The 24,425-nt window shown below is 41.8% G+C and overlaps 1 protein-coding gene across 2 annotated transcripts in view; it reads left to right on the forward strand.

Annotated features, from left to right (window-relative positions):
* Positions 1-24,425, forward strand: part of LOC143924811 (dynein axonemal assembly factor 8-like) — a 242,164-nt gene that overhangs the window by 126,118 nt on the left and 91,621 nt on the right. For both annotated transcript variants that reach the window (XM_077449282.1, XM_077449283.1), the window contains exons 23-25: positions 3,409-3,462; positions 4,630-4,799; positions 8,206-8,401. In XM_077449282.1, the coding sequence (XP_077305408.1) occupies positions 3,409-3,462; positions 4,630-4,799; positions 8,206-8,401 (420 nt within the window). The remainder of the gene's footprint in view (positions 1-3,408; positions 3,463-4,629; positions 4,800-8,205; positions 8,402-24,425) is intronic.

Raw genomic sequence — 24,425 nt, forward strand, 5'->3', positions numbered from 1 at the left:
GCTGAAGAGGAAGACACTGGCCCGGTACACCAGGAGAGGGAGGTATTGGCTCAGCGCATTTGCATGAGTCCAGAAATCATTGCATTAACTGACTCATCATTTGGAGTATTGTTGTCTAGTCCTAGACAGAGTGTTCTGTCCTCATAAGAAACTTCAGTTTCTCTGATCTCAGAGTCATTTAGCTCTCAGCTTTTGTATTTTAATCCTAGGACAGATTGTAGCCTCCTTCAAGGCAGTTCCATTTGTCCACTTTCACTCCATAACTCTGCAAAACACAAAATTCTGCCATCATGGGAAAAGTTGATCCAGTCTCTGGACAAACATTTCACCTGTCGCTATGGGCTAGGTTGTCCCTTTCTCTTTAGTTTAGGAATCCGGAGTTGAGGAATTTCTTTCTTCCCACATTTTAGAGGAGGATAAAGACTAATGGCAGTCTGTTGGACTGGGAAGGAGTCCTGTGCACCTTCGTCCTGGAAAGAACTTGGTTGTCATTGGAGACTTATCTCCCTCAATGTCCAGCTATCACTGGCTTTAATAGCATGTCTTTCCGGGTTCTGAGGGACTGGGTTATTTCCAAGCCTGTGATTCCTATGATGCTGAAAGTTTGCTTCCAGCAAGGTTTATCATCTAGAAAGGCCAGTATTTGGCTGTAAGTATTATTAAGAGTCAGGTTTCTGTCCTTTCTGTTCTGTTTTGGAGACCACTGGCCCCTTATCCTTTGATTAAGACCTTTTGTATTAGTAGTTCTCCCATGTAGCTCTTCTTGTCTGTTCTCATGTGACATTGTGGGATCTGTTTCTCTCTGCAAATCAGAAACTGTCCTTTGAACCCATTAGAAAAAATCCTTCTTTCTACTGTCATTCACTCTTATGCCGCGCACACACGATCAGACTATTCGGCAGACTTAGTCCGGCGGACAACCCGCCGGACTTTGCAGCAGAGGTCCGCCGGACTTTCCGAATGAGCAGACCTGCTCACACACAACCGGACTTTTCTGGATGAGAAGACCCCCGAAGACGGAAGAAGAGAAGACCCCTGAAGCTGTCTAATAAAGTATTTTAAAAACCTGTGTTGTGTTTTTTTTTTTATGTACACTTTTTCCCCCCAGGTGAATGGGTAGGGGTACATCGTACCCCATACTCATTCACATAGGGTAGGGGGCCGGAATGTGCAGGCTTAAAGGGGGCTCCCAGATTCTGATAAGCCCCCTGCCCGCAGACCCCGACAACCCTGGCCGCTATCAACATGGGGACAAGGTGCTTTGGGGTGGGGGGGCCATGTTGAGGGCAGACGGCCTGGTACGGCTCAGGAAGGGGGGGCACACGCTTGTCCCCACCCCCTTCCCTGACCGGCCAGACTACGTGCCGGATAAGGGTCTGCTATGGATTTTGGGGGGACCCCCACTCCCTTTTTTTTTTCGGCGTAGGGCTTCCCATTTAAATCCATACCAGGTGACGGGGCTAGTGAGGTGTCAATCTTCCCGATGGAGTCACTAGTTCCGTCTACCTGGAGCCCTGTTCAAAATGAACGGACTTTTCTCTGTGTGTGGGCAAGTCCGTTCATTTCGGACTAGCACACAGACAGGCGAATTGTCCGCTGGACTGCCAAGTCCGGTGGACAATTTTGAGTAAAAACTTCTTTAGAAGTCCGCCGGACTTTTGGGAAGAAAAAGTCCGCTGGAGCCCACACACGGGCGGATTGTCCGCCGGATAATCCGATTGTGTGTACGCAGCATTACTGTTACCATAAAATCTATGAGGCTAGTGTCTGAACTGGAGGCGTTATCCATTTCTGGTTTTGCATAGAGATAAGATTGTGTTAAGGCCCAGGACTTCCCTCTTGCCTAAGGTCCTGCCTTTGACTACAACCATGACACAGTTTTTCTATCTTTCTGTCCAGCTCCAGATCACCAAAAATATTTTTCCCTCCATTATCTGGAGGTGGTTTAGACTATGAGAATCTTTTTCCCAGCCACTGCTTCTTTCAGAAAGGCTGATTTCCTTGTTGTCTTTCTGGTTGGACTATATGGCTCCTTGCACACTGGAGCTTATAAGCTGCAGTTTATTGGAGTTTGGGCGTTTTTTTTTTAAAGCCCATAAACTCCACTCTATGTTAGCCTATGTCCCCATACACATGGACGTTTTTTAGCTTTATTGAGCAGTGGAGTTTATGGGCTTTTTCTGAACGCCAGAAATTCGCGTTCAAAGTGCCGTTTTTCACTGCAAAAAAACTACAAACGCCGATAAATGCTCATAAACACTCATTAATTAGTGTTCGGCATTCTATTTTTTCAATGCATTGTGGGAGTTTGGAATGCACTGTGGGATTTTTGGAGTGTCCTTTGTGTATTTTTATAAAAAATGCCCATAAACGCCAAAGCTAATAAACGCTAGTACAAAACGCTGTTAAAAGCACGTTTTTCAACCAGCGTTTTCTGGCAGCAATCGCGTCCAGAAAAAGCTTTTTTGAGCTTCAGTGTGCATGGAGCCTAAAAGGGTGTGCTGGATTTTCATTCTACCTCTCTCTTTTCAATTTTGCAAGACTGCCACCTCTTCTGTTCACACGTTCTCTAAGTTCTACTGTGTGGTTGTTTCAACCTCACCTGAAGCTAGCTTTGGACATTAGGTATTACAGGTGTTTTTGAGTTGCAGGCAGTCCCCAGTTCTGTTGTTTTTTTGTTGAGCCTGTTGGCATTGGTTTGCTGTTTGCTGTGATGCTCTGGACTTTTTTGGATGTCTTGAAGGTTCAAGACTTTTTGGGTCTTTCAATGGATGAGAAGGAAAATAAGATTTTTGTTCTGGATGTAAATTCCATATTTTTGGAATCTGTTGAGGGACACAGATCCCATCCCTCTGTGCTTATGATCTCATACTCTGAGGCAATGCTGCTAGTAGGTGGGGATTTCTTGGGATGACCTACTGTTTTTTTTTGTTTGCCAATCCTCCTGTAGTGGGCAGTATAACCCAAAGGTTTTTGAGTTTCTCTGCCCTCGAAGGACTCCAAAAAATGATTTTATGATAAACACAGTCATTTTAAAAGCGATCTTGCTGCACTTATTTAGTAAATCAAAACTATGCCTCCCTTCTCTTCCATGATTATGACGCTATATTGTGCCTGATTCTTTACATTTATATGATTACACATTGTCTCTGTTTTCCTCCACGAGGCTACTACACTGATCATATTTGTTCTCTGGCGATCTGATACATTTTATATTTCGTCTCTTAGATTCTGTTACAATACTGATATTAACCTTGGGAAACCAGCGCACTAAGCAATCTTCTCTGTCTTGTTTCCATGCATTTGGAATGAGTTTTCATACACTCCAGAACAAGACATATGAGTATGAATGATACCGTATATGAAATGCTTGTACTGCAGAAACAGCATCTGTTGTTGTTCTGACAGGTGCAGAAAATTGGAGAGGACAGACCGAGTCCATATTTACTTACATGCTGTCAGGTAAAGTCGTATATCTTTTATTATTTGTTCTACAAAATACTCATCAAATGCAATAAACAACATATAAATGTAATCAAATAATATTATTTGTTATAATGTATTATTTATTTGATGTATTTTTTAATCTTTATACCTCATTCATCAGCCCCCATAGTCCATTAAAGGGCCTCATGTTCGTGTGGTTTGAGCCGCATGGTGCTGCGTGTGGCCGCCCATTCAACTTATGGTGCTGCATGAACTGTACAGACATTGAAAGCAAGCATTTTTCCTTTGTAAGAACAAGCTGTAGCCTTCAAAAATTGTTTCTAAGTTGCAAAATGGCTGCCTGGGTGCAGTTTGTACACCTTTTGTTAACAGAATAGTTCCAGAATGTTATGTTTCTTTGTTCACTGTTTTTCACTGAAGAATGCAGAGAGCTCAAAGATTACAGGCTTACCCTACATACAACAGGAGGTTTTTTTTGTTTTTTACATATTTTCTTCCACTCTTGTACACCTTAAGGGATGCTGACATTGCATTTGAATATTATAATACTGAAATTGCTCTGCCTGTGATAATGAAGGCAGCTTCTTTTCAGTAGTTTGAGGAAGGACATCGTGAGACTTAAATAAGTTTCACAAGTCCAGGTCAATTCGTTTTCTAAAATCCTTATAAGGTATAGCTTAGAAGGAGGGTTTTTTTGGTTCTCAACAGAATTAAAATTTCACCTTTAAAAGAGAAGTATTTTATTTATTTTTTTATTAAAACGAACATTATTCTCACCTAGGTAGATGCAGCATCAATCCGATGCTGCATCTGTCCCCTGCTGGCTCTGTAGTGAGAACTGAGTGATCGAACACCGCCGATCACTCAGCCCCCCCTCCGCTTGGAGCCCAGAGCCTTGACAGTCACTGGAATGCTGGGCTGTGGCCGGAGCAGGAGGGGCTGGTTCAGGCTCTTGGCAGATCACTGAGAAGCTGAGCCATGTGCCCATTCCGGGTTCTGCACCGACTCTGTGACATCAGCTGATGGTTGAAAATGGGTCACAGAAGTGCAGAACAAACTGCAATCTGTGATCCATAGGAGAAGTGTATCCAAAAAAGCTATGGGTATACTTCTCTTTAAGTAAGCCTCCATGTATTTTTTAAATATAAAGTACATATAATCATTTTACATGGTTTCCCTTAGGTCCTCCTTCACTCTATACAGTCCTCATTCTAAAGCCTGGCTCCTGGAGCAGCAACCTGGGGAAGATACTACGTAAAGTCAACACGCAGAAGTTTGTCCTGGTTGGGTTAAAGCTGGTGAACCTGACCAGAGAAGAGTCCTTGCACATCATTCCCGAAGAAGCCAAACAGGTATGGGAATCAGACAAATACATATCAGGTTATTAATCTTACAAGTGCTGCAAGAGTAGCATGACCGAGGAATTTGTCTTTTCCTATGCAAGGCTTCATTGCTACGAACACAAAAAAAATAATAATAATCTGTTAGCATAAATTGTTAATATAACACAAAAAAAATATCAAACTGGCTTTGCATGGACACAAATGATCACATAATTGTCACAGGATCATGATCGATAAAAAGACATTGCTCTTGTTTATAAGTGTGTTGGTTGCCCAAGTCCCCTGCTGTGCTACTGAAAATGGATCTCTAATTGGTTGCCATGGGCTAAAAATCTTACAGATCCTTACATTAAATACAGCCTTTGTGTGTATCTCTAGAACAGTGGTCTCCAAACTTTGGCTCTTTTCTTGCCTTTATCTGGCCCTTGGGATGCTATTCCTCCCACTGACACCAATGATGAGACACCATTCCTTCCAATGACACCAAAAGTGGGGCACTGCCCCTCCCACTGACACCAACATTGAGGCACTATTCCTTCCATTGACACCAGTGATGGAACATTATTAATTTGACTAAATACCAACAGTAGGGCATAATTCCTTCCATTGATCTAAACAATAGTGCACTCTTCCTCCCACTAATAGGAAAGATGGGGCACTATTGCTCCCACTTATATGAATGATGGGGCACTATTCCTCCCACTAATACCAATGGCGGGCTCTATTCCTCCTACTAATACCAATGATGGGGCACTGTTTGCTATGTAATTTATTTACTCTCACTGACCACCAAGCCTAAGACTTTGTCTACTCCCACTAATGCCAAGGCATTTTCTAATACCACTTGCCACAGTCCAGCCCCCTAAATTCTGAAGGGCAGTAAACTGGTCCTTTGTTTAGAAAGACTGGAGACTCCTTCTGTAGACGTTTAGGTGGCTTAACCACTTGTAAACTGCCTAATGTACATATATGTTGGCAGTTTCAAGTGGTATACTGGGATGATGCCTGCAGCTACATTGTTTTTTTCAGAAGGCGCTTGGCTTTATTATAGAAGCCATCATAGTGACTAATTAGCCACTGGATTGCTTTTACAGGCAGTGGGAGGGGTCCCAACGGCCCACCGGTGCCTCTCCAGGCTCTACCGTCCCACCAGCAAGCCTGCAATGAAGCTGGCTTACCCTAGAGCTGAATGAGGACTGGAAAGTACTTGATCAGCTCTATGGTATGGGAAACAAGAGGTGATGGCTACTTTGTCACTTCTGGTTTCCCTGGATGTAAACAATGCCATTTTTAAATTGTGAAAGCATCTAATCACACTGATCTTGGTGTTATCAGATGCTTTTAAGGGCAGAGGAGACATCTGGGGTCTAATAGACCCCAGATCTCTCAATAAAGTGTACCTGTCACTGCCTATTGCTGTCACAAGGAATGTTTACATTCCTTGTAACAGCAGTAAAAGTGATCCAAAATAAATAAATAAAAGATTTGGTGTAAAAATAGAAAAAGTCATAAAATAAAAAAATGTTTTAAAGTGCCTCCGTCCCCCTGTGATCGCGCACAAAGGGGGGCGCACGTCTTGGTCCTGCTGCAAGCATACGTAAACGGCGATCACACCACACATGTAAAGTATTGCCACGAATGTCAGAGTGAGAGCATTAATTCTAGCCCCAGACCTCCTGTGTAACTCTAAACGGGTAACCTATAAAGGCTTTTAAAGTGTCGCCTATGGAGATTTTTAAAAACTGTAGTTTGGCAACGTTCCACCAGCATGTGCAGGTGCAATTTTAAACTGTTACACGTTCGGCATCTATTTACTCGGAATAACACCATCTTTTATATTTTACCCAAAAAATTGGCTATTATATTGTGCATTAAAGTTCATTAAAATGTATTTTTCCAAAACATTTGCGTTAGAAAAAATGCTGCTCAAATACATTTTATTCTCTAGACCTTTGCTAAACAAATATATACAGTATACTGTATTTATAATGTTTGGGGGTTTTAAGTAATTTTCTATCAAAAAAAAAAATACAGATTTTTACATATATACAAAAAGTGTCAGGCCGCGTACACACGCGCGGACTGTTCGCCCAACCTTGTCCGCTGAACAGTGTTTGGGCGGACAGTCCGCTCGTGTGTGGGGCTTCAGCGGACAGTTTCAGCGGACAGTTGGCCGAACAAGGTCTTACGGAAATTCCGAAAAACTGTCCGCTGAAACAAGGTTTCAGCGGACTGTTCGCTCGTGTGTAGGCTTGTTCGGCCAACTAAGTCTCGCGCATGCTCAGAAAGGATTTCCACGTCGGAAGGTTGCATTGCAGTGTATAGGACGTCGTATTTTTCGTCCCGTCGTACGTGCCGTTCACGTCATCGCGCACGGTTTCAGCAAACTGTTCGTCCGTCGTGTGTGGCCATGTCCGTCCATGCTAAGTTTGAGCGGACTGTTCGCTCAAACTGTTGGACGGACAAAGTTGGGCCAACAGTCCGCGCGTGTGTACGCGGCCTCAGAAAAGGCCTGGTCTAAGCCCTTGTACACACGGTCGGACATTCCGACAACCAAATCCATCGGATTTTGTCCGAAACTGGTGTTGCATACACACGGTCGGACAAAGTTGTCGGAAAATCCGAACGTTCAGAACGTGATGACATTATTTCGTTATGACGGGACTACGTTCAGGCTAGTAGCCAATAGCTTTGGTCTAGGATATGATCTGAGCATGAGTGGCACTTTGTCCGTTCGGAATTCTCTACAAACGATCGGACAAAGTCAGATCATGTTGTCAGAAAATTTTACAGCCCAGCTCTAAAACTTTGTCAGTCGGATATTTCGACGGAAACAGTCCAATGGAGCCCACACATGGTCGGATTATCCGACAACGCGTTCCGATCGGACATTTTCCGTCGGAATGTCCGATCGTGTGTACAAGGGCTTAGAGTATAAAATGACTTGAAAGCATTGTGATGTTGGTGCAGACAGGTTCCAGAAGAATCTAGGTCTGCAATTGTAAATGTCATTGTCACCCTTATGTGTATCTGAACAGGATTGTATGTATTTTCCAGAAGCCAAGTTTTCATTTTTGTTTTTTTATAGTGACCATTTTTTTGTTTTTAAGTTTACATTATTTACACTATTATTATTATTATTATTATTATTATTATTATAATACAGGATTTTTATAGTACCAATAATTTGGACAGTGCTTTACAACATGTACGTCAGTGTAGTTATAATACAATTGAATATAGGAGGAATCAGAGGGCCCTGCTCCATAGACTATAAACCTTTACTAAACAACCAAGGAACTGTCATTATGAAGCAAATATCCCCAACTGAGTGCAATATTATTATTGATATGTTTTTTTTTCACCTAACACAATAACGTAGATTTTCTGTTATTGTCTTGTACACTCCTTGTAGGATGAAGCTTCATGCCAGGCACACTGTGACTACCTGACATCGGCCCCCTGCCTAGTCCTCTGCCTGCAGAGAATCAACGCAGTTCTCAAACTCCTGGAGCTTCTGGGTCCCGAAAATCCACGTGTGTGTAAGGCCAAGGACCAATTCCTGTGGAGAGCCCAGTATGGCACCAGTGTTGTGCACAATGGGATGTATGGTATGTCGGCATTTTACTTTAACGTGTGTGCTTCTTTCCATTATTTGTCTTAAAGGGGTCATGTGGTTAAAAAATGTAACTTGTTTTTCTACCAGGACTGTGATATATGCGCTCCCTTCCTCTTATATGAAAGCTTATTATCAATGAAAACCAAGGATAATTTTGTCTATTCACCTTGGAAGTATAACTAAAGGCAAAACTTTTTGTTTAGTTTTCGATAGAGTGGAGAGGAATTCTGTCTGTGCCCCCCATTAGGAGATTCTCCCTCTCTATATGCTCTATATTCTCCCTCTCTATATTCGCCCACCATTATCATTGAAAGTGAAAGTAAAAGAAAATCCCAAATTTTGAGTTGTCCCCAGAAAAGTGATAGAGGGAAAATCTTCCAGTTCTGGTCACCTGGGGGTCCCCAAGGAATTGCTATCATTTGCATGGATTTCCTCTCACTTCCTGTTTTGCTATGAGATGGGAAGTGAAGGGAAATCTCTGCGATGGGACACAGATGGCAAAAAAAAGAAATCTGACAGAGGTTATAAATCTTCCTTGCTCTATTCAAAATGGAAAAAAAAAGTTTTGCCTATAGTACTACTTTAACTGCAAATTAGTTTACGGATGATATTCACAGATCACTACCAGGTTGTGAATGACCTGATCATCATAGGCATACCCATGTGCAGTGGAAAATCATTCTGGTATCCCTAGCATTGTATTTTTAGCACAGCTCTGGCTGCTATGTTCAGTTTTTCTAGTGGTATACAGAATGCAACCTATATGCAGGTTACATTTTAGAATCTTATTACATTTTTATCACCTTTTTTTGTATTTGTAACACTTTCTATTTAAAAATTGTAGTTAAATACAAAACATTGTACCCAGTACTCTTAGCACCCCCTTACAGAAACCCATAAATAACAGCAAACATCCATTAAGGCAGCCTTTGGCCTTGGTTTTAATAGACATTCAAGGGGGAGTAAGTAAAGCAGATGCATAGCTAAAGATTGGATGTTTAAATACCTTCTGTTGCTGTCGCAATACTTACTAATGAAAATACACACATTTAGGGGTCTTCCTAGTTGACATCTACAGCAATGCTGTCTTCCTGTCCAGCCATTGTGTTTGACAGGCAATAAAGGTCATGGTTGGGTGCATTGAAGAATATACGTTTCAGAGAACCTTTCCATTAACCTGACCATTTATGTAAGATCGTCCTCGTAGCGATGTTGCTTACACTCCATAAGAGGCATCTGTGAGTAATTCATCTGGAAGATTCTACACTGCGAGCGCTCAACTACTTACACCATGTTCTCTCACGTTTTTGACCACATCCCCTATGCTTAAGCTGTGTGTACGGGGCATAACAGTATGTGTTCAAAGATGCATCACTAGAGGGGTCACCGGCAGGAGAATGGAGGTCCTGATTCCTCTATATAGATCTTTTTAGTTATATTTAATCTAAATAATTGTTAGATAACTGTGTCCAGTAGGACTCTGCGGACTGTGATGTATAGGGAGAATGTTAGGACTTTGGTGTAAGGGAGGACTCTGATGTGAGCGCAGCGCTCATCCTGACTGCTGTACTCTAAATGTTGTTTTGTTTGTTACTTACTCTTGGCACGGTGGCCACCTGTAAGCCTGGGGGCCCCATAATCTTCTATTGCCCGAGGGCCCCATGAGTTGTCAGTCCCTCCCTGAATGATAGCCACCCTGCACTACTCAGACTGAGGAGCTATTAAACATTTTGCTGCTCATCATTAGACACAACTACCAAAAGTCTACCCATTTATTGAACAGGGTGAAATTCAGAAGTTCAAGTGGTTTGAATAACTTCTGTATGCTAAACTGTGATAGTTAGCAGTAACAGAGATAAAAGTTAGAGTATATAACCTACAGCACAGTATTCAGAGGGAAGTGGTGTGGAATATTTAAAGGCATTGTTCACTTTCAAATGTTTTTGTTGTTTTACCTAGGTATCAGTGTAATCTTCCCTGTCTTGTTTTCCTTATCTTGTAATCGTATCTTAATGATGAGCTCACATGTTGTGGTTGCAGCTTGTGGCATCATGGATGATCAATTTCCCTATGTCTACATATTCATCCACCTAGCTTGTCCCTATTTGGCAATTTCTTGTTCCAGTTTACAATCAGTTTACAATCTGTCACCCGATTTCCTCTGTTGCATCACAAATGTGGGAGTGCTAATACAATGAAAGACTGCATGGTGATCTCCCTGTTAATTGTTCTGCCTACTAGTGGCTGTGTCAGATCTAATTACAGTGTAGCTCTCACTAGATGCAGAAACCCAGGTACCGAGGCATATATAGTCTCTTCACAGAAAATATTAGTTCTCCTCTGACTACAGAGGTCATGCATTAACCTGTGCAGTGCCACGCGGCATGCCTCTTGATTGAACACAAATGGAAATTTCTGACACCGGAAAGTAAACATTTACTCTACTATAGACCAGGGACGTAGATAAGGAAGGGGATCACGGGGGTTCAACCCCCCCCCCCCCCCCCCAGAGCATCAGTGTGTAGAAGTAGTTGTGCTGTTTTAACTTATATTACAGATTAGTGGCACCGTCACCTCACTCAGTCTGGTCACTGACTGAGCCACTCTGTGCTGCTGCAGCTGTTACACCACCAATAACCCAGGCATGCCGGCCCAGGCTGTCGGGCTCAGCTTGGGCTGAGGGAGGCTCAGGTTGACAGTTGTCATCTCGCTGCTCCACCACGCTCCTCCGTCCATTACTAGACTGTGCATACAAAGCAACAAATGACACCATGATAATGCGCACCTCATAGGAAGGTTTAAAACGCCTTTAACTGCTTTTTGCTCAGCATACGTATATAAACAGCCTGCACAGCAAGCAGTTATACCAGGATCACGGCTGCCGCCAATGATTAACAATGATTAAATTAAAAAAACGTGCATCAAGATATACAGTGGTGTGAAAAAGTGTTTGCCCCCTTCCTCATTTCCTGTTCCTTTGCATGTTTGTCACACTTAAGTGTTTCGGAACATCAAACCAATTTAAACAATAGTCAAGGACAACACAAATAAACACAAAATGCAATTTGTAAATGAAGGTGTTTATTATTAAAGGTGAAAAAAAATCCAAACCATCATGGCCCTGTGTGAAAAAGTGATTGCCCCCTAAACCTAATAACTGGTTGGGCCACCCTTAGCAGCAACAACTGCAACCAAGCGTTTGCGATAACGTGCAATGAGGCTTTTACAGCGTCCTGGAGGAATTTTGGCCCACTCATTTTTGCAGAATTGTCCTAATTCAGTTACATTAGAGGGTTTTCGAGCATGAACGGCCTTTTTAAGGTCATACCACAACATCTCAATAGGATTCAGGTCAGGACTTTGGCTAGGCCACTCCAAAGTCTTCATTTTGTTTTTCTTCAGCCATTCGGTGGTGGACTTGCTGGTGTGTTTAGGATCATTGTCCTGCTGCAGAACCCAAGTTCGTTTCAGCTTGAGTACACGAACAGATGGTCGGACATTCTCCTTCAGGATCTCTTGGTAGACAGCAGAATTCATAGTTCCTTTTATCATGGCAAGTCTTCCAGGTCCTGAAGCAGCAAAACAGCCCCAGACCATCACACTACCACCACCATATTTTACTGTTGGTATAATGTTCTTTTTATGAAATGCAGTGTTCCTTCTATGCCAGATATACTTGGAAACACACCTTCCAAAGAGTTCCACTTTTGTCTCATCGGTCCACAGAATGTTGTCCCAAAAGTCTTGGGGATCATCAAGATGTGTTGTGGAGAAATTGAGACGAGCTTTGATGTTCTTTTTGCTCAGCAGTGGTTTTCTCCTTGGAACTCTGCCATGCAGACCATTTTTGCCCAGTCTTTTCCTGATGGTGGAGGCATGAACGCTGACCTTAACTGAGGCAAGTGAGGCCTGCAGTTCCTTGGACGTTGTTGTGGGGTCTTTTGTGACCTCTTGGATGAGTCGTCGCTGCGCTCTTGGGGTAATTTTGGGCGGCCGGCCACTCCTGGGAAGGTTCACCACTGTTCCATGTCTTCGCCATTTGTGGATAATGGCTCTCACTGTGGTTCGCTGGATTCCCAAAGCTTTGGAAATGGCTTTATAACCCTTTCCAGACTGATAGATCTCAATTACTTTCTTTCTCAATTGTTCCTGAATTTCTTTGGGTCTCGGCATGATGTGTAGCTTTTAAGGATCTTCTGGTGGACCTTACTGTGTCAAGCAGCTCCTATTTAAGTGATGCCTTGATTGTGAACAGGTGTGGCAATAATCAGGCCTGGGTGTGGCTATAGAAATTGAACTCAGGTGTGGACAACCACAGTTATAGTATGTTTTAACAAGGGGGGCAATCACTTTTTCACACAGGGCCATGATGGTTTGGATTTTTTTTTCACCTTTAATAATAAACACCTTCATTTACAAATTGCATTTTGTGTTTACTTGTGTTGTCCTTGACTATTGTTTAAATTGGTTTGATGTTCCGAAACACTTAAGTGTGACAAACATGCAAAGGAACAGGAAATGAGGAAGGGGGCAAACACTTTTTCACACCACTGTATATATATATATATAATAACAGTGAAGCCAGGTGCAGCAGCTATTTATATGGTACATAAACCATTAATCTAATAAATGTGAGTAAGCAGCGCTATCGCCGTATAAATATCAAAGTAATCAATCATGTAAGATTGTGCTTATCTATCAGTAAATCTCATACAAAAACCATCAGGTGTAACTTAAATTCCATGGAAAATAAATATCAATATATAGTAAATCTGGAAAAGAGACTTGTGCTCATATGTAAATAACAGTTTTCAAAAATAACAGTAAATAACAGTCATGTGCTCCCTAAATAAAAAGATTACCTTTTCTGTTAAAATGATTTACAACCGCTCAATCACTTTTACAGTGTTTAGAAGGCCCCCCTCTTGCCACCGTTCCCAGGCTCCCCATTCCAATATGGAGCCTAGAACCATAGTAAGCAATTGGGGCAGCTGTCCACAGAGGAGAAGGAACAGCCATTCCCTGATCTCCTATGTGATGAATGAAGCTGGAAGCGACAAGGATTTAGTCACTGCTGGTTTCAGAGCGGTCATTCCCTGACCTGGGAAGCAGCTGATCAAACACAATCTGTGTTTGATCAGCTGCCATGGAGGGCAGGGGAGACATCAGGGATGTAATACACCCCTGTTGCCTCCATAAAGAGTACCTGGCACTGTCTAAAGCTATCACAAAAGTGTGTGTTCAACCCTTTGTGATAGCAATAAAGGTAAATGAAAAAAAAAAAAGAAGAAATAAAAATAATAAAATATTTAGAGCACCCGCATCCCCCGTGCTCACGCACAAAAGCACGTCTGCAATTAGGTCCAGCATAAATATGTAAGCTGTGATTGTACTATACATTTGATGTAACATTGCGACAGCAGAGTGAGAGCAATTCTAGCTCACATTTTAAGTATAACTAAAGGCAAAACTTATTCTACTTAGTTTTGGATAGCGTTGAGGGATTAGAACACTTGGCAGTGATTATTGCTGTCTGTGCCCCCGTTAGGAAGATTCACCCCTCTATTTGTTCTATTTACCGTTATCACTGAAAATGAAAGTAAAAGAAAATCCCTAATTTTGGGTTGTCCCCAAAAAAGTAATAGTGGGGGAAATGTTCCAATGGGGACACTAGTTCTGGTGACCCTGCCCTAAGAGCCCGTTCACACAGGGGCAACTAGGGATCCGACTTCAGGTCGCCCCAAGTCGAGCTGTTGAGAAAATCAATGTTAGTTAATGGAGCCGTCTTAATGTACACTACAGCAGTCGCTCCGACTACAAAAAAGGTTCCTGTACTACTTCAATCCGACTTCTAGGCGACTTGTACCCATTGATTTCAATGGAAGTCGCCTCCAAGTCGGATCTCCATCTATATTGAAGAGACAATGTCGCCTCTCACAGAATAATCAGCTCTCGAGGGGGGACTCCACGACAAATTTTAAATAAAAAAACGGCATGGGTTCCCCCTCTAGGAGCATACCAGGCCCTTAGGTCTGGTATGGATTTTAAGGGGAACCCCCCCATGCCGAAAAAACGTTGTGGGGGTCCCCCTAAAATCCATAGCAGACCCTTATCCGAGCACGCAGCCCGGCCAGTCAGGAAAGGGGGTGGGGACGAGTGAGTGCCCCCCCCTATTGAACCGTACCAGGCGAATGCCCTCAACATGGGGGGAGGGTGCTTTGGGGAAGGGGGAGCCCTGCAGCCCCCCACCCCTAAGCACCTTGCCCCGTGTTGATGAGGACAAGGGCCTCTTCCCGACAACCCTGGCCATTGGTTGTCGGGGGGCTGCGAGCGGGGGGCTTATCAGAATCCGGGAGCCCCCTTTAATAAGGGGATCCTCAGATCCTGGCCCCCACCCTATGTGAATGAGTATGGGGTACAACAACAAAAGTGACACTTGCCACATAATCAGTTTAAATAAAAAAAAATAAAAAAACAGTGACCGAGTCCTTTAAAAATAGTTAAGTAAAAAAAAAAGCATATATGATTTCTCCATCACCAAGTGATTTGATGACTTTTCTGTGATATGCCACACATGGTAGTCTGTGATTCTTACCGAATCGCCAGGACCACCTATCTCTAGGATGATCAATCAGGCAGGCAGAATACCTCTGCGGGTTATAATGACAACCAAGCCTCCGGGATATTGGGATAGTACCCTCCCCTCACGGCAGGATGCCTGAAATATCCAGGGGTAGGAGGTAATCATATAAAACAAAAACTCCAATAGTGCGATACCATAACGATAATTTTTTTGAAAAAACAGCTGACAAGAGATAAAAACAAGATGCGCATTGGATAAAAGCAAAAGCATACACCCGAACTTCCGGGATCACGTGGGATGCGATGGCGTCAGCATGTAGCACTGCCCAACATATTTTGTCACACGTGACGTCTTCCTGGGGTGGTGATCAAATACCTCCAAGAGAAAGCTCTATTTGTGGGAAATAAATTTACATCAATTTTATTTGGGTACAGCGCTGAATGACAATTGTCAGTTAAAGTAATGCAGTGCCGTATCGCAAAAAATGGCCTGGTCATGAAGGGGGGTAAATCTTCTGGAGGTCAAGTGATTGAATTCTGTTTGTGTTCACTAGAAATCATTTAATCACATTTTTTTATTGAAAAGTTTGATAAACAGCTACACAAATATTGTGGGACATGAAAAATTCCAACAGCCACCATTTTACTCTAAAGGGCCTTTGTGTTCATAAAATATGTAACTTGCTAGAAAAAAATGCAGATTTTTTATCATGTGTGAAAAAATTGCCCAAGTAGACAAGATTTTAAGGCTAGGTTTCCACTATTGTGACCTGAAAATTGTGTGATTTTGCCGCATTTTTTGCTGTGAATTTTGATGGGACTTGAAACAATGCCTGTGTATTCTTGAGGTCTATGGACCTCAAGTCGCATCAAAGTAGGACCAACGTAGTGCAGGGACTACTTTGTAGTCGCTGTGACTTGATGTCCCACAGATATAAAAGGTACTCATTGGAAACCTAGCCTTAATCACGGTACACCATAGTGAATAGAGCAATCTGTAGCGTATTATTCTTAGCACAGTGCAGAGCATTCAGTGTTCCAAAATGCACTTTATTGTCAAAAGTATTGGGACACCTGCCTTTACACACACATAAACTTTAATGACATCCCAGGGTTCAACATTGAGTTGGCCCACCCTTTACAGCTTCAACTCTTCTGGGAAGGCTGTCCACAAGGTTTAGGAGTGTGTCTATGGGAATATTTGACCATTCTTCCAGAAGCGCATTTTTAAGGTCAGGCACTGATGTGGACAAGAAGGCCTTGCTCGCAGTCTCCGCTCTAATTCATTCCAAATGTGTTCTATGGGGTCAGGACTCTGTGCAGGCCAATCAAGTTCCTCCACCCCAAACTCCCTCATCCATGTCTTTATGGAACTTGCTTTGTGCCCTGGTCCAAATCATTTGGTGGAGGGGGGATTATGATGTGGGGTTGTTTTTCAGGGGTTGGGTTTGGCCCCTTCGTTTCAGTGAAGGGAACTCTTAAAGGCATCAGCATACAAAGACATTTTGGACAATTTCATGCACCCAACTTTATAGGAACAGTTTGAAGATGGCCCCTTCCTGTTAATTTCTTTTGCTTGGAATTCACTTTTAAGGTGTCCTTAAAGCGGGAGTCCACCGGGACTCCGCGTTTTTTTTTGTTTTTTTTTAAAGCCAGCAGCTACAAATACTGCAGCTGCTGACTTTTAAATAGTGACACTTACCTGTCCAGCGCGCCCGCGATGTCGGCACCCGAAGCCGATCGCTCGCTCGGCTGCCGGGTCCCGCCGCCATCTTGGGTATGGGAATCAGGAAATGGAGCCTTTCGGCTTCATTTCCCGGTTCCCTACTGCGCATGCGCGAGCCGCGCGGCGCAATCCGGACGGTCCCCGCTGCCTCTGGGAGCTGTGTGTTTCCCAGCAGGCAGCGGGGCACTTGCTGAAGGGGGCGGGCGCTTGCGGAACGGGGCGTAACGTACGCCCCGTTCCGCAGAGAGCTAGCCCGGAAGTGGGTGCAGTTACCTGGATTATCCAGGTAACTGCACCCCCCTCCCCCCTGAAAGGTGCCGATTGTGGCGCCGGAGGGGGGGGGGTTCCGATGAGCGGAGGTCCATTTTAGGGTGGACCTCCGCTTTAAACTCAAAAATTTAAGATTTGCTAAGGGCATGTTATAGGGAACATCTAGAAATGTTAATTTTGCCTAAGCAGAACCCTGAAAATGTACAATTTATCTGGAATTCCTGCTTAAAAACAGCAGTGCACTTCCTATGTCCAGGCACTCCGGTAGCATCATAGCTGTGTATCTACAGTGAGAGATCTAAGACACTGTTGCCTTTGACTTACCAGATGTCACCACTGTGCTGCTCACTGTTTTCCTTGCTGGAGAGGAAGCTGTACCCAAGGACTTGGAGTGCAGGGATCTCCCTGCTTTAACTATTCTGTGAATAAGTGATTCCTCCATCACCCCTGCTTATTGCATATTCCCCCCACACCAGTCATCAGGTCAACAGTCATCAAAGTGTCATCTCTGACATGAGGAAGCATAGCCATGCCCCTACCAAGATAGCTGCCTCCACACACAGGGCTGCCGTTAGAAATCACGGGGCCCTGTACAGCCCCCCCATTACAAAAATTTTAAAATAATTAAATAATTTCTCAAATTAAAACTTTTTTTTAACAATTAAAAAAATATTTTTTACAATTTTATTTTTTACATTTATTTTGAAAAAACGTATAACGCTGTTGAGGGAGGTGGAGGGGGGCTTGTATGAAATTTCAAGGGATCCCTGATATCTCACCTTTGAGACAGAGAAAGAAATTGAAGACACAGATTGCTCAGTTATCAATGGACACAGGAGCGATCTGTACTGATCACTCACTGTGTCCGATTTAGAAAAGGAAGGGACCAGTAAATTACCTATTTACTGGCCCCTTCCACCACTCTCCATCCACCTGTGTTCCTGCTGGCAGTGCTGCGGGGGTGAGGGGGGGAGGACAGGCACGCGGGGGAGAATCAGATGTGTGGCAGCACAGGGAGAGTGATCAGTGCAGCAGAACGTAAGGACAATTACAGAACGATGCAATGTCTCTCCTTCCAGCAGCTGAAAGGGGGAGAAACCAGCTTTCAGCTACTGGAGGGAGAGAGACAGACACAGTGCATCGTTCTGTAATTGTCCTCCCGTCCTGCTGCACCGATCACCCTGCTGCCGGGCCCACTACAGGAGACCCAATAGTAATCCCCTATCGTCGGCTCTGTCCACACAGAAACATAACGCAAAACAAGAAATGGCTAGAAATATCACCTACAGGGAGACCACATGAAACAGCGGTGACTAGTTCTTTGACATTTTTGGGCCGTCATCTTTCCGTCATTAACATCATGCCTATAATGTCATTTACATTAAAAAGATCACATTCCCAAATTAGCTTTAACAAAAATGAATCATTATGGATTGCCTATATACTGATCGCTCACTTTAACTGTCACCCAGTGAATAATAAGCTTAGCTATTTCTTTGAAGGAAAAGTGCTGCACATTTCACACATCTGATGAACCAATGAAGCCCAGAAAATGACAGCAGATGGGAGCCATTAAGTGACTTGTCAGTCCATCTTTCCTGCTTACTGGAAAACCTCAGTGAAAAGGGTTTACATTATAGATGCTTTTCCTGTCTCTCTTCCCCACATTGTTAAATCACTTCATATGATTGCTGTGGTCAGCTATTATGTGTACCATGTCCATGTCTTAAATTAGAATTTTATTTTCTACTTTCTCTGTATAGATCCTTGCATGCTTCTTGTATCCATTGGTCCTTGTATTTAATGCAACTTGATCCCCATGTCAGACACCTAATTCTAGTTGACCCTTGACTTTTATTTGATCTAGGTGTTTATTATCTAGAGTCCTTTGGACCATTTCCACACTTACATTTCCTATGGACACAGAAGGGAATTAAAGAAATTAGTACCATGAAAATTCCATATGTCATAAATTTGTTACATTTGTTACACCTCAGGCAGCACACTAGCCTATGGTTACTATTTGAGGGGGCAATAGAAGAGACCCATCTATGCATTCTCTGACAGATATCGAAAATCAAACGGTGGAACAAGCCAGATATTAAATTTGAGTCTTGGGTGGAACTGGCCTTTATGATATGGGCAGTAAGATGACTAGTGGTTGGTGTTGCTGCCTTTCAGCATTTAATTCCAGAATTAATTTTGGGGCCATGTACCACATGCTGTACTTCCGATTTGGTTTCTTCATTTTCCTCCCACAACTCAAAAACACTGGTGGGTTAGCTTGCTTTCATGCAGAAACACTTTAGAGCAGGGGTGCCAACTCCGTTTTATTTCGGACTGCGTCAGCATTATGATTGCCTTCAAAGGGCTGATTGTATCTGTAAGACTATGTATCTACTCAGATACATAGGAGTACTCGGGAGTGTGTGTCAAAAAGAGTGTAGAGTTCAGGAGTGTTCTGTGTACAGAGGGCAGGGTTGAGGAGTGCACTACGTACAGAGTTTAGGGTTCAGGAGTGCGTTTTGTACAGAGTGCAAAGTTCAGAAGTACGCTGCATAGAGTGCAGAGTTTAGGAGTATGCTATGTTGAAAGTGCAGAGTTCAGGAGTATGCAACATAAAGTGTGCAGAGTTCAGGAGTGTGCACTATCTACAGAGTGCAGAATTTAGGGGTGTACTGTGTACAGAGTCTAGGATTTAGAGGTGCGCTATGCATAGTGTCTAAGCCCCCCAAAGCTTCCTCACATTTCTACTCTCTCCTACCTGACTTGGCTCTAGTACCTCCCTGAGTAGTTGGCTCTACTACCTGTATATTCCGCTGTGGTAACTTCCTGTGTAGGCGGCTCTGCCTCCCCTTGCAGGTCGATCACTCTCTCCCGCAGTTTCTGGAGAACTGTCCTTGCTCTGCCCTGCCGTCAGTGCGTCCAGGGATCAGTTAGATCCGGGAGCCGCTGAGAGCAAAGCTGTCCCTTGAAAATGTAGAAGGCTTTTGTAGGGAGCGGCGTGTGAGACCCGGAGGTGGCGGAACTCCATTGGCCACGTTTTGGCTGCAAAACTGGGTGCATAGTCCACATGACAAGGCCTGGCAGGCTGGATTCGGTCCATGGGCCTTGTGTTTGACATGTGCATTAGAGCTGTGTGATAGGGATTTTAGGTTGTAAGCTCTTTTGGGGCAAGGACTGATGTGGATGGTTCAATTCAAATACATTTCACTTATGTCACTGATTTCCATATATCCTCAACTGTAGGTCACCCTATCTTAAGTATCCCTTCACATCTACAAACCTATTGTCATTGTCCCTTGATTATGTGCTCTCACATAACAAATATTGGAATACTTGCTGTCATACATTTTCTTTTGTATCTCTCTGCAGTTTTGAAAGGTCCAATTCCTTAGGCTTGAATTGGAATACACAATAAAAAACACCATACAGGTCTAAGGTACTGAGAATAGGTTATGTAGAAAAGGAAAACCTTTGTTTTTGTCTGTTCATTTTAACTGTGCTGCATAATGGAGCCACATAAATGGTAATGTGTATTGTGTGAATGAACTATTAAAGCTGCAATATGGCCAAAAAAGATTTTTGGCCATATACACAGTCGAAATAAGTTATCTTTGTGTTTGAAGGTGCAAATGTCACCATCTATAATCCTCCAATCACAGAAGGCCTTGCATTTAGTAAAAAGAATGCAAGGCTTTTTTATGAATGGAGAAGTTGCTGAGCGGGTGACTAAGTGATCAGTGTACTGCAGTTGGGGCTAAAAGTCTCCATGATGGGGGACAGGGATGGCTACAGAGGCTGATGTAAAGATAAAGGATAGCGGGGGACCCCCCAAACTAGGAGAAAGCCAAGATGGCCCTGGCTCCTCCTCATCTCCACACAGCATGAGGCAGCAAGGTGAACATACTGCAGATGGAAATCTATCAAAAGCAGAACTAGTAAGGAAAGTTCTGCATGCCCAGGATGACACCAGCAGCCCTCTGAAGCAGAAGAGGAAAATCACTTAATCTCAGGAGAATGTAAGTGCTATTATACATGACAATGCTATTATAATGGAACAAAACCCCTATGATGCACAACTTACAGCTATACCCACTAAAGGTCAGCCTGTCTCTGACACACCTATTACGTACATAATAATGTCTCTAAGAGGAAGATGATATGAAGTGTTTTATAAATTAATCCAAAAAAGAAATAGATGCACTAAGCGAACGAGTGGAGTATGTAGAAAATAAAATGTGTGATTTTACGGATGCACACAATGAGCTGGTAGATGCACATTTTGAATTAGAAGATGAAATTAAAAACCTCAAATTGAAGGTAATTGATTTGGAAGATCGTTCAAGAAGGAACAATGTAAAATTCCAAGGTATTCCGAAGAATGTTAAACCTTCTGATTTGAAACACATCCTAAAAGAGATGATATCTACTCTACTACCTGAAATTCCACATCAAGAGCTCATGATAGACCGATCGCATAGACTACCTAAACCCAAACACATACCAGAAAAGCTATCCAGAGATGTGATTGCAAAAATTCATTTTTTTGAAGTGAAGGAGCAACTAATGTATTTTGCAAGGCATAATGCACCACTACCTGACCCATATGTGGGAATAATATTGTACTCGGATCTTTCACCGGCAACTATACAAGCACGCAAAAATCTCAATACAATAACTAAAATTCTTAGGAATGACAAAATCACCTCTAAGTGGGATTTCCCTACAAAACTAATGCTGGAAACAGATGAAAAAGAATTTACCATCATGAATATGGAAGATGGCCTGAAACTTTTGAAAAAATGGGGCTTATTACCACCAAGCGAAGATAACGCATGGGGAAAAGCCGCACTGGGAAAAATCCCACAACAATGGCAAACTAGCCATAAATGATATGCTTTGTTCATTACCTTTCTATGGATCTGCCTCTAAATAATACATAATTAAATATAAAAATCTATCAGAAGGCAAAGTAGCCTCTCTTACCATTTTCATGGCACTTAAATTTATGTCACTGAATGTAAGGGGCCTTAATAGCCCATTCAAACAGAAAGCTCTTTGGAAAGACATATTAAAATTGAACAGCGATATTATATGCATACAAGAATCGCATTTTACAGAGGATAAAGCACCGAAATTTTCTCCTAATAACTTTCCTCATAAATATGTATCCAACAACTCTCGGAAAAAGAGTTTCTATCACAGTATATCTGCGTGAGGCAGTCAGGAACCGGTTAATAGAAGATCACGATAAATACTTGAAAAAACTGAAGTTGAATTACTACTCTCAGAGCAATAAAGCTGGTAAACTATTAGCAAATCTACTAAAACAATGCCAAAATAAAAATAAAATAAATAGTTTAAAACACCATATCTCAGGTATATATAAGTATCCCCCAACCTACAAACAAAAATATATCAGAATTTTTAAGAAAAATAAATCTTCCAGAAATAGACCCCAATGACTTAACATTGTTAAATAATCCTATTACAATAAATTAAACCACAAGGGTAAATCCCTACCCAAAAATAAAACCTCAGGTAAAGATGGGTTATCAGGGGAATATTATCAATTAAGTTAAATTTTATCACCACATTTAACTAAAATGTTTAATCAAGTAGCCAATCATAATACCTGGAAGAAATGCTAGAAGCACTAATAATTACACTTCCAAAACCAAATAAATACCCAGCAGCACCAAGCAACTATAGGCCAATATCATTGCTAAATTCGGATATTAAAATTTACGCTAAAATTATACTGAATCGTTTACTAAATATAACCTCCTACCTTATTGGGGCAGATCAAGTGGGATTCATGAAAGGAAGACAAGCCCCAGACGGCACTAGAAGAAAGGTAAATTTCTTAAACTCTATAGAAAACAGCCATACTCCAGCTATCTTCCTAGCACTTGACACAGAAAAAGCATTTGATAGGCTGCATTGGCAATTTGTATCTCAAATGCTAGAAAAATTTGGTATAATTTGTTCATTCAGCCATTATGTATTTATATTCACAACCCTCAGCCACAGTATACTCCTCAGGAACACTGTCCAAAACTTTAAACTGAGGAATGGAACCAGGCAGGGATGTCCATTGTCCCCTATAATCTTCTCACTAATAATAGAGCCATTAGCAGAAAGTATAAGAAATAAGTATAAGAAATAACTCAATAACTCAGTAACTAATTACTGGAATCACTATTGGAGAACATGAACATAAAATTGGACTTTTTGCGAATGATGTCATTTTAACTTCTACCCGAATCCTCCATACCCAAAATTAGAAAATTAGTAGATCATTATGGGGAGGTCTCCTACTACAAAGTTAACCAAAATAAATGTTATGTATTATCCATGAACATCCCCAAAAACAAAATTGATATACTAAGTAAGAATTATGGCTACAACTGGAATGAACCATCCATCACCTATCTAGGCGTACAACTTTCCTATCCTGCATCTAAAATAAATACATCAAACTTCCCCAAACTAACAGAACAAATTAATATAGATCTGCAAAACATTAAAAAAGTACAACTGCAGTGGGTTGGGAAGATGGCAGTCTTTAAAATTAAAACCTTACCCAACATATTGTATTATTTTCATTCCTTCCCAATTTTGATACCAGCTAAATTTTTTACATAAATTAATACAAAAATTAGGAAATTCATATGGAATGAGAAAAAAACAAGGGTAGCAATCGATATACTGTACTAACCACTAATAATTGGGTGAAATGGGACTACCAAATATTAAAAATAATTATTATGCCTCCTTATTAGACCAAATGAAATTTTGGTTCACCACCCCCAATGACAATTTATGGGTGCATATAGAAAAAGAATTCACAAAAGGACATGATTTATACGCTCTGTCTATGGCCAAGCATATAATATAAAAAATAATACTCATACCCAACCTCCTATCTATAAAAGCAACCTTAATTGCATGGAAACATATTCTTTCCAAATCTAATAAAGATGTACAAAATGTGTAAAAATGTACCAACTCTGAAAAGAATAGTAGAATACTGTAGAATAAAAATATCAACAAGTGATTGGGTAAAGTTAGGTTTTCAAACCTACCAATATCTACCAGATCGTCTCAAAAACATAGTCGAAAATAAAAAGAACACAAACAACCGCCTAAAAAAAATTAAAACTAGAAGGTATAACCATTCCCACAATAATCTGGAAATACTGATAACCATCTAAATAAAAAAAGGGAATATCTTTATTTTATAACCTCCTTTTCATCCATCTCTACAAATGGGAAAAATCCCAACATGTTGAAACGGGAGAAAGACCTCTCACAAACATTCTCTTGGGAACAATGGAAACAAGCTATAACAACAATAACTAAAACATCTGCTTGCATTGAACATTGAGACAATTCTCAAAAAATCCTTAACAGCTGTTATCTGATCCCATAT

The sequence above is a fragment of the Lithobates pipiens genome, unplaced genomic scaffold (genome assembly GCF_037356315.1).
Source record: "Lithobates pipiens isolate NorthernLeopardFrog02 unplaced genomic scaffold, aLitPip1_a1.2 Scaffold_22, whole genome shotgun sequence".
In the NCBI taxonomy this organism is placed as follows: Eukaryota; Metazoa; Chordata; class Amphibia; order Anura; family Ranidae; genus Lithobates; species Lithobates pipiens.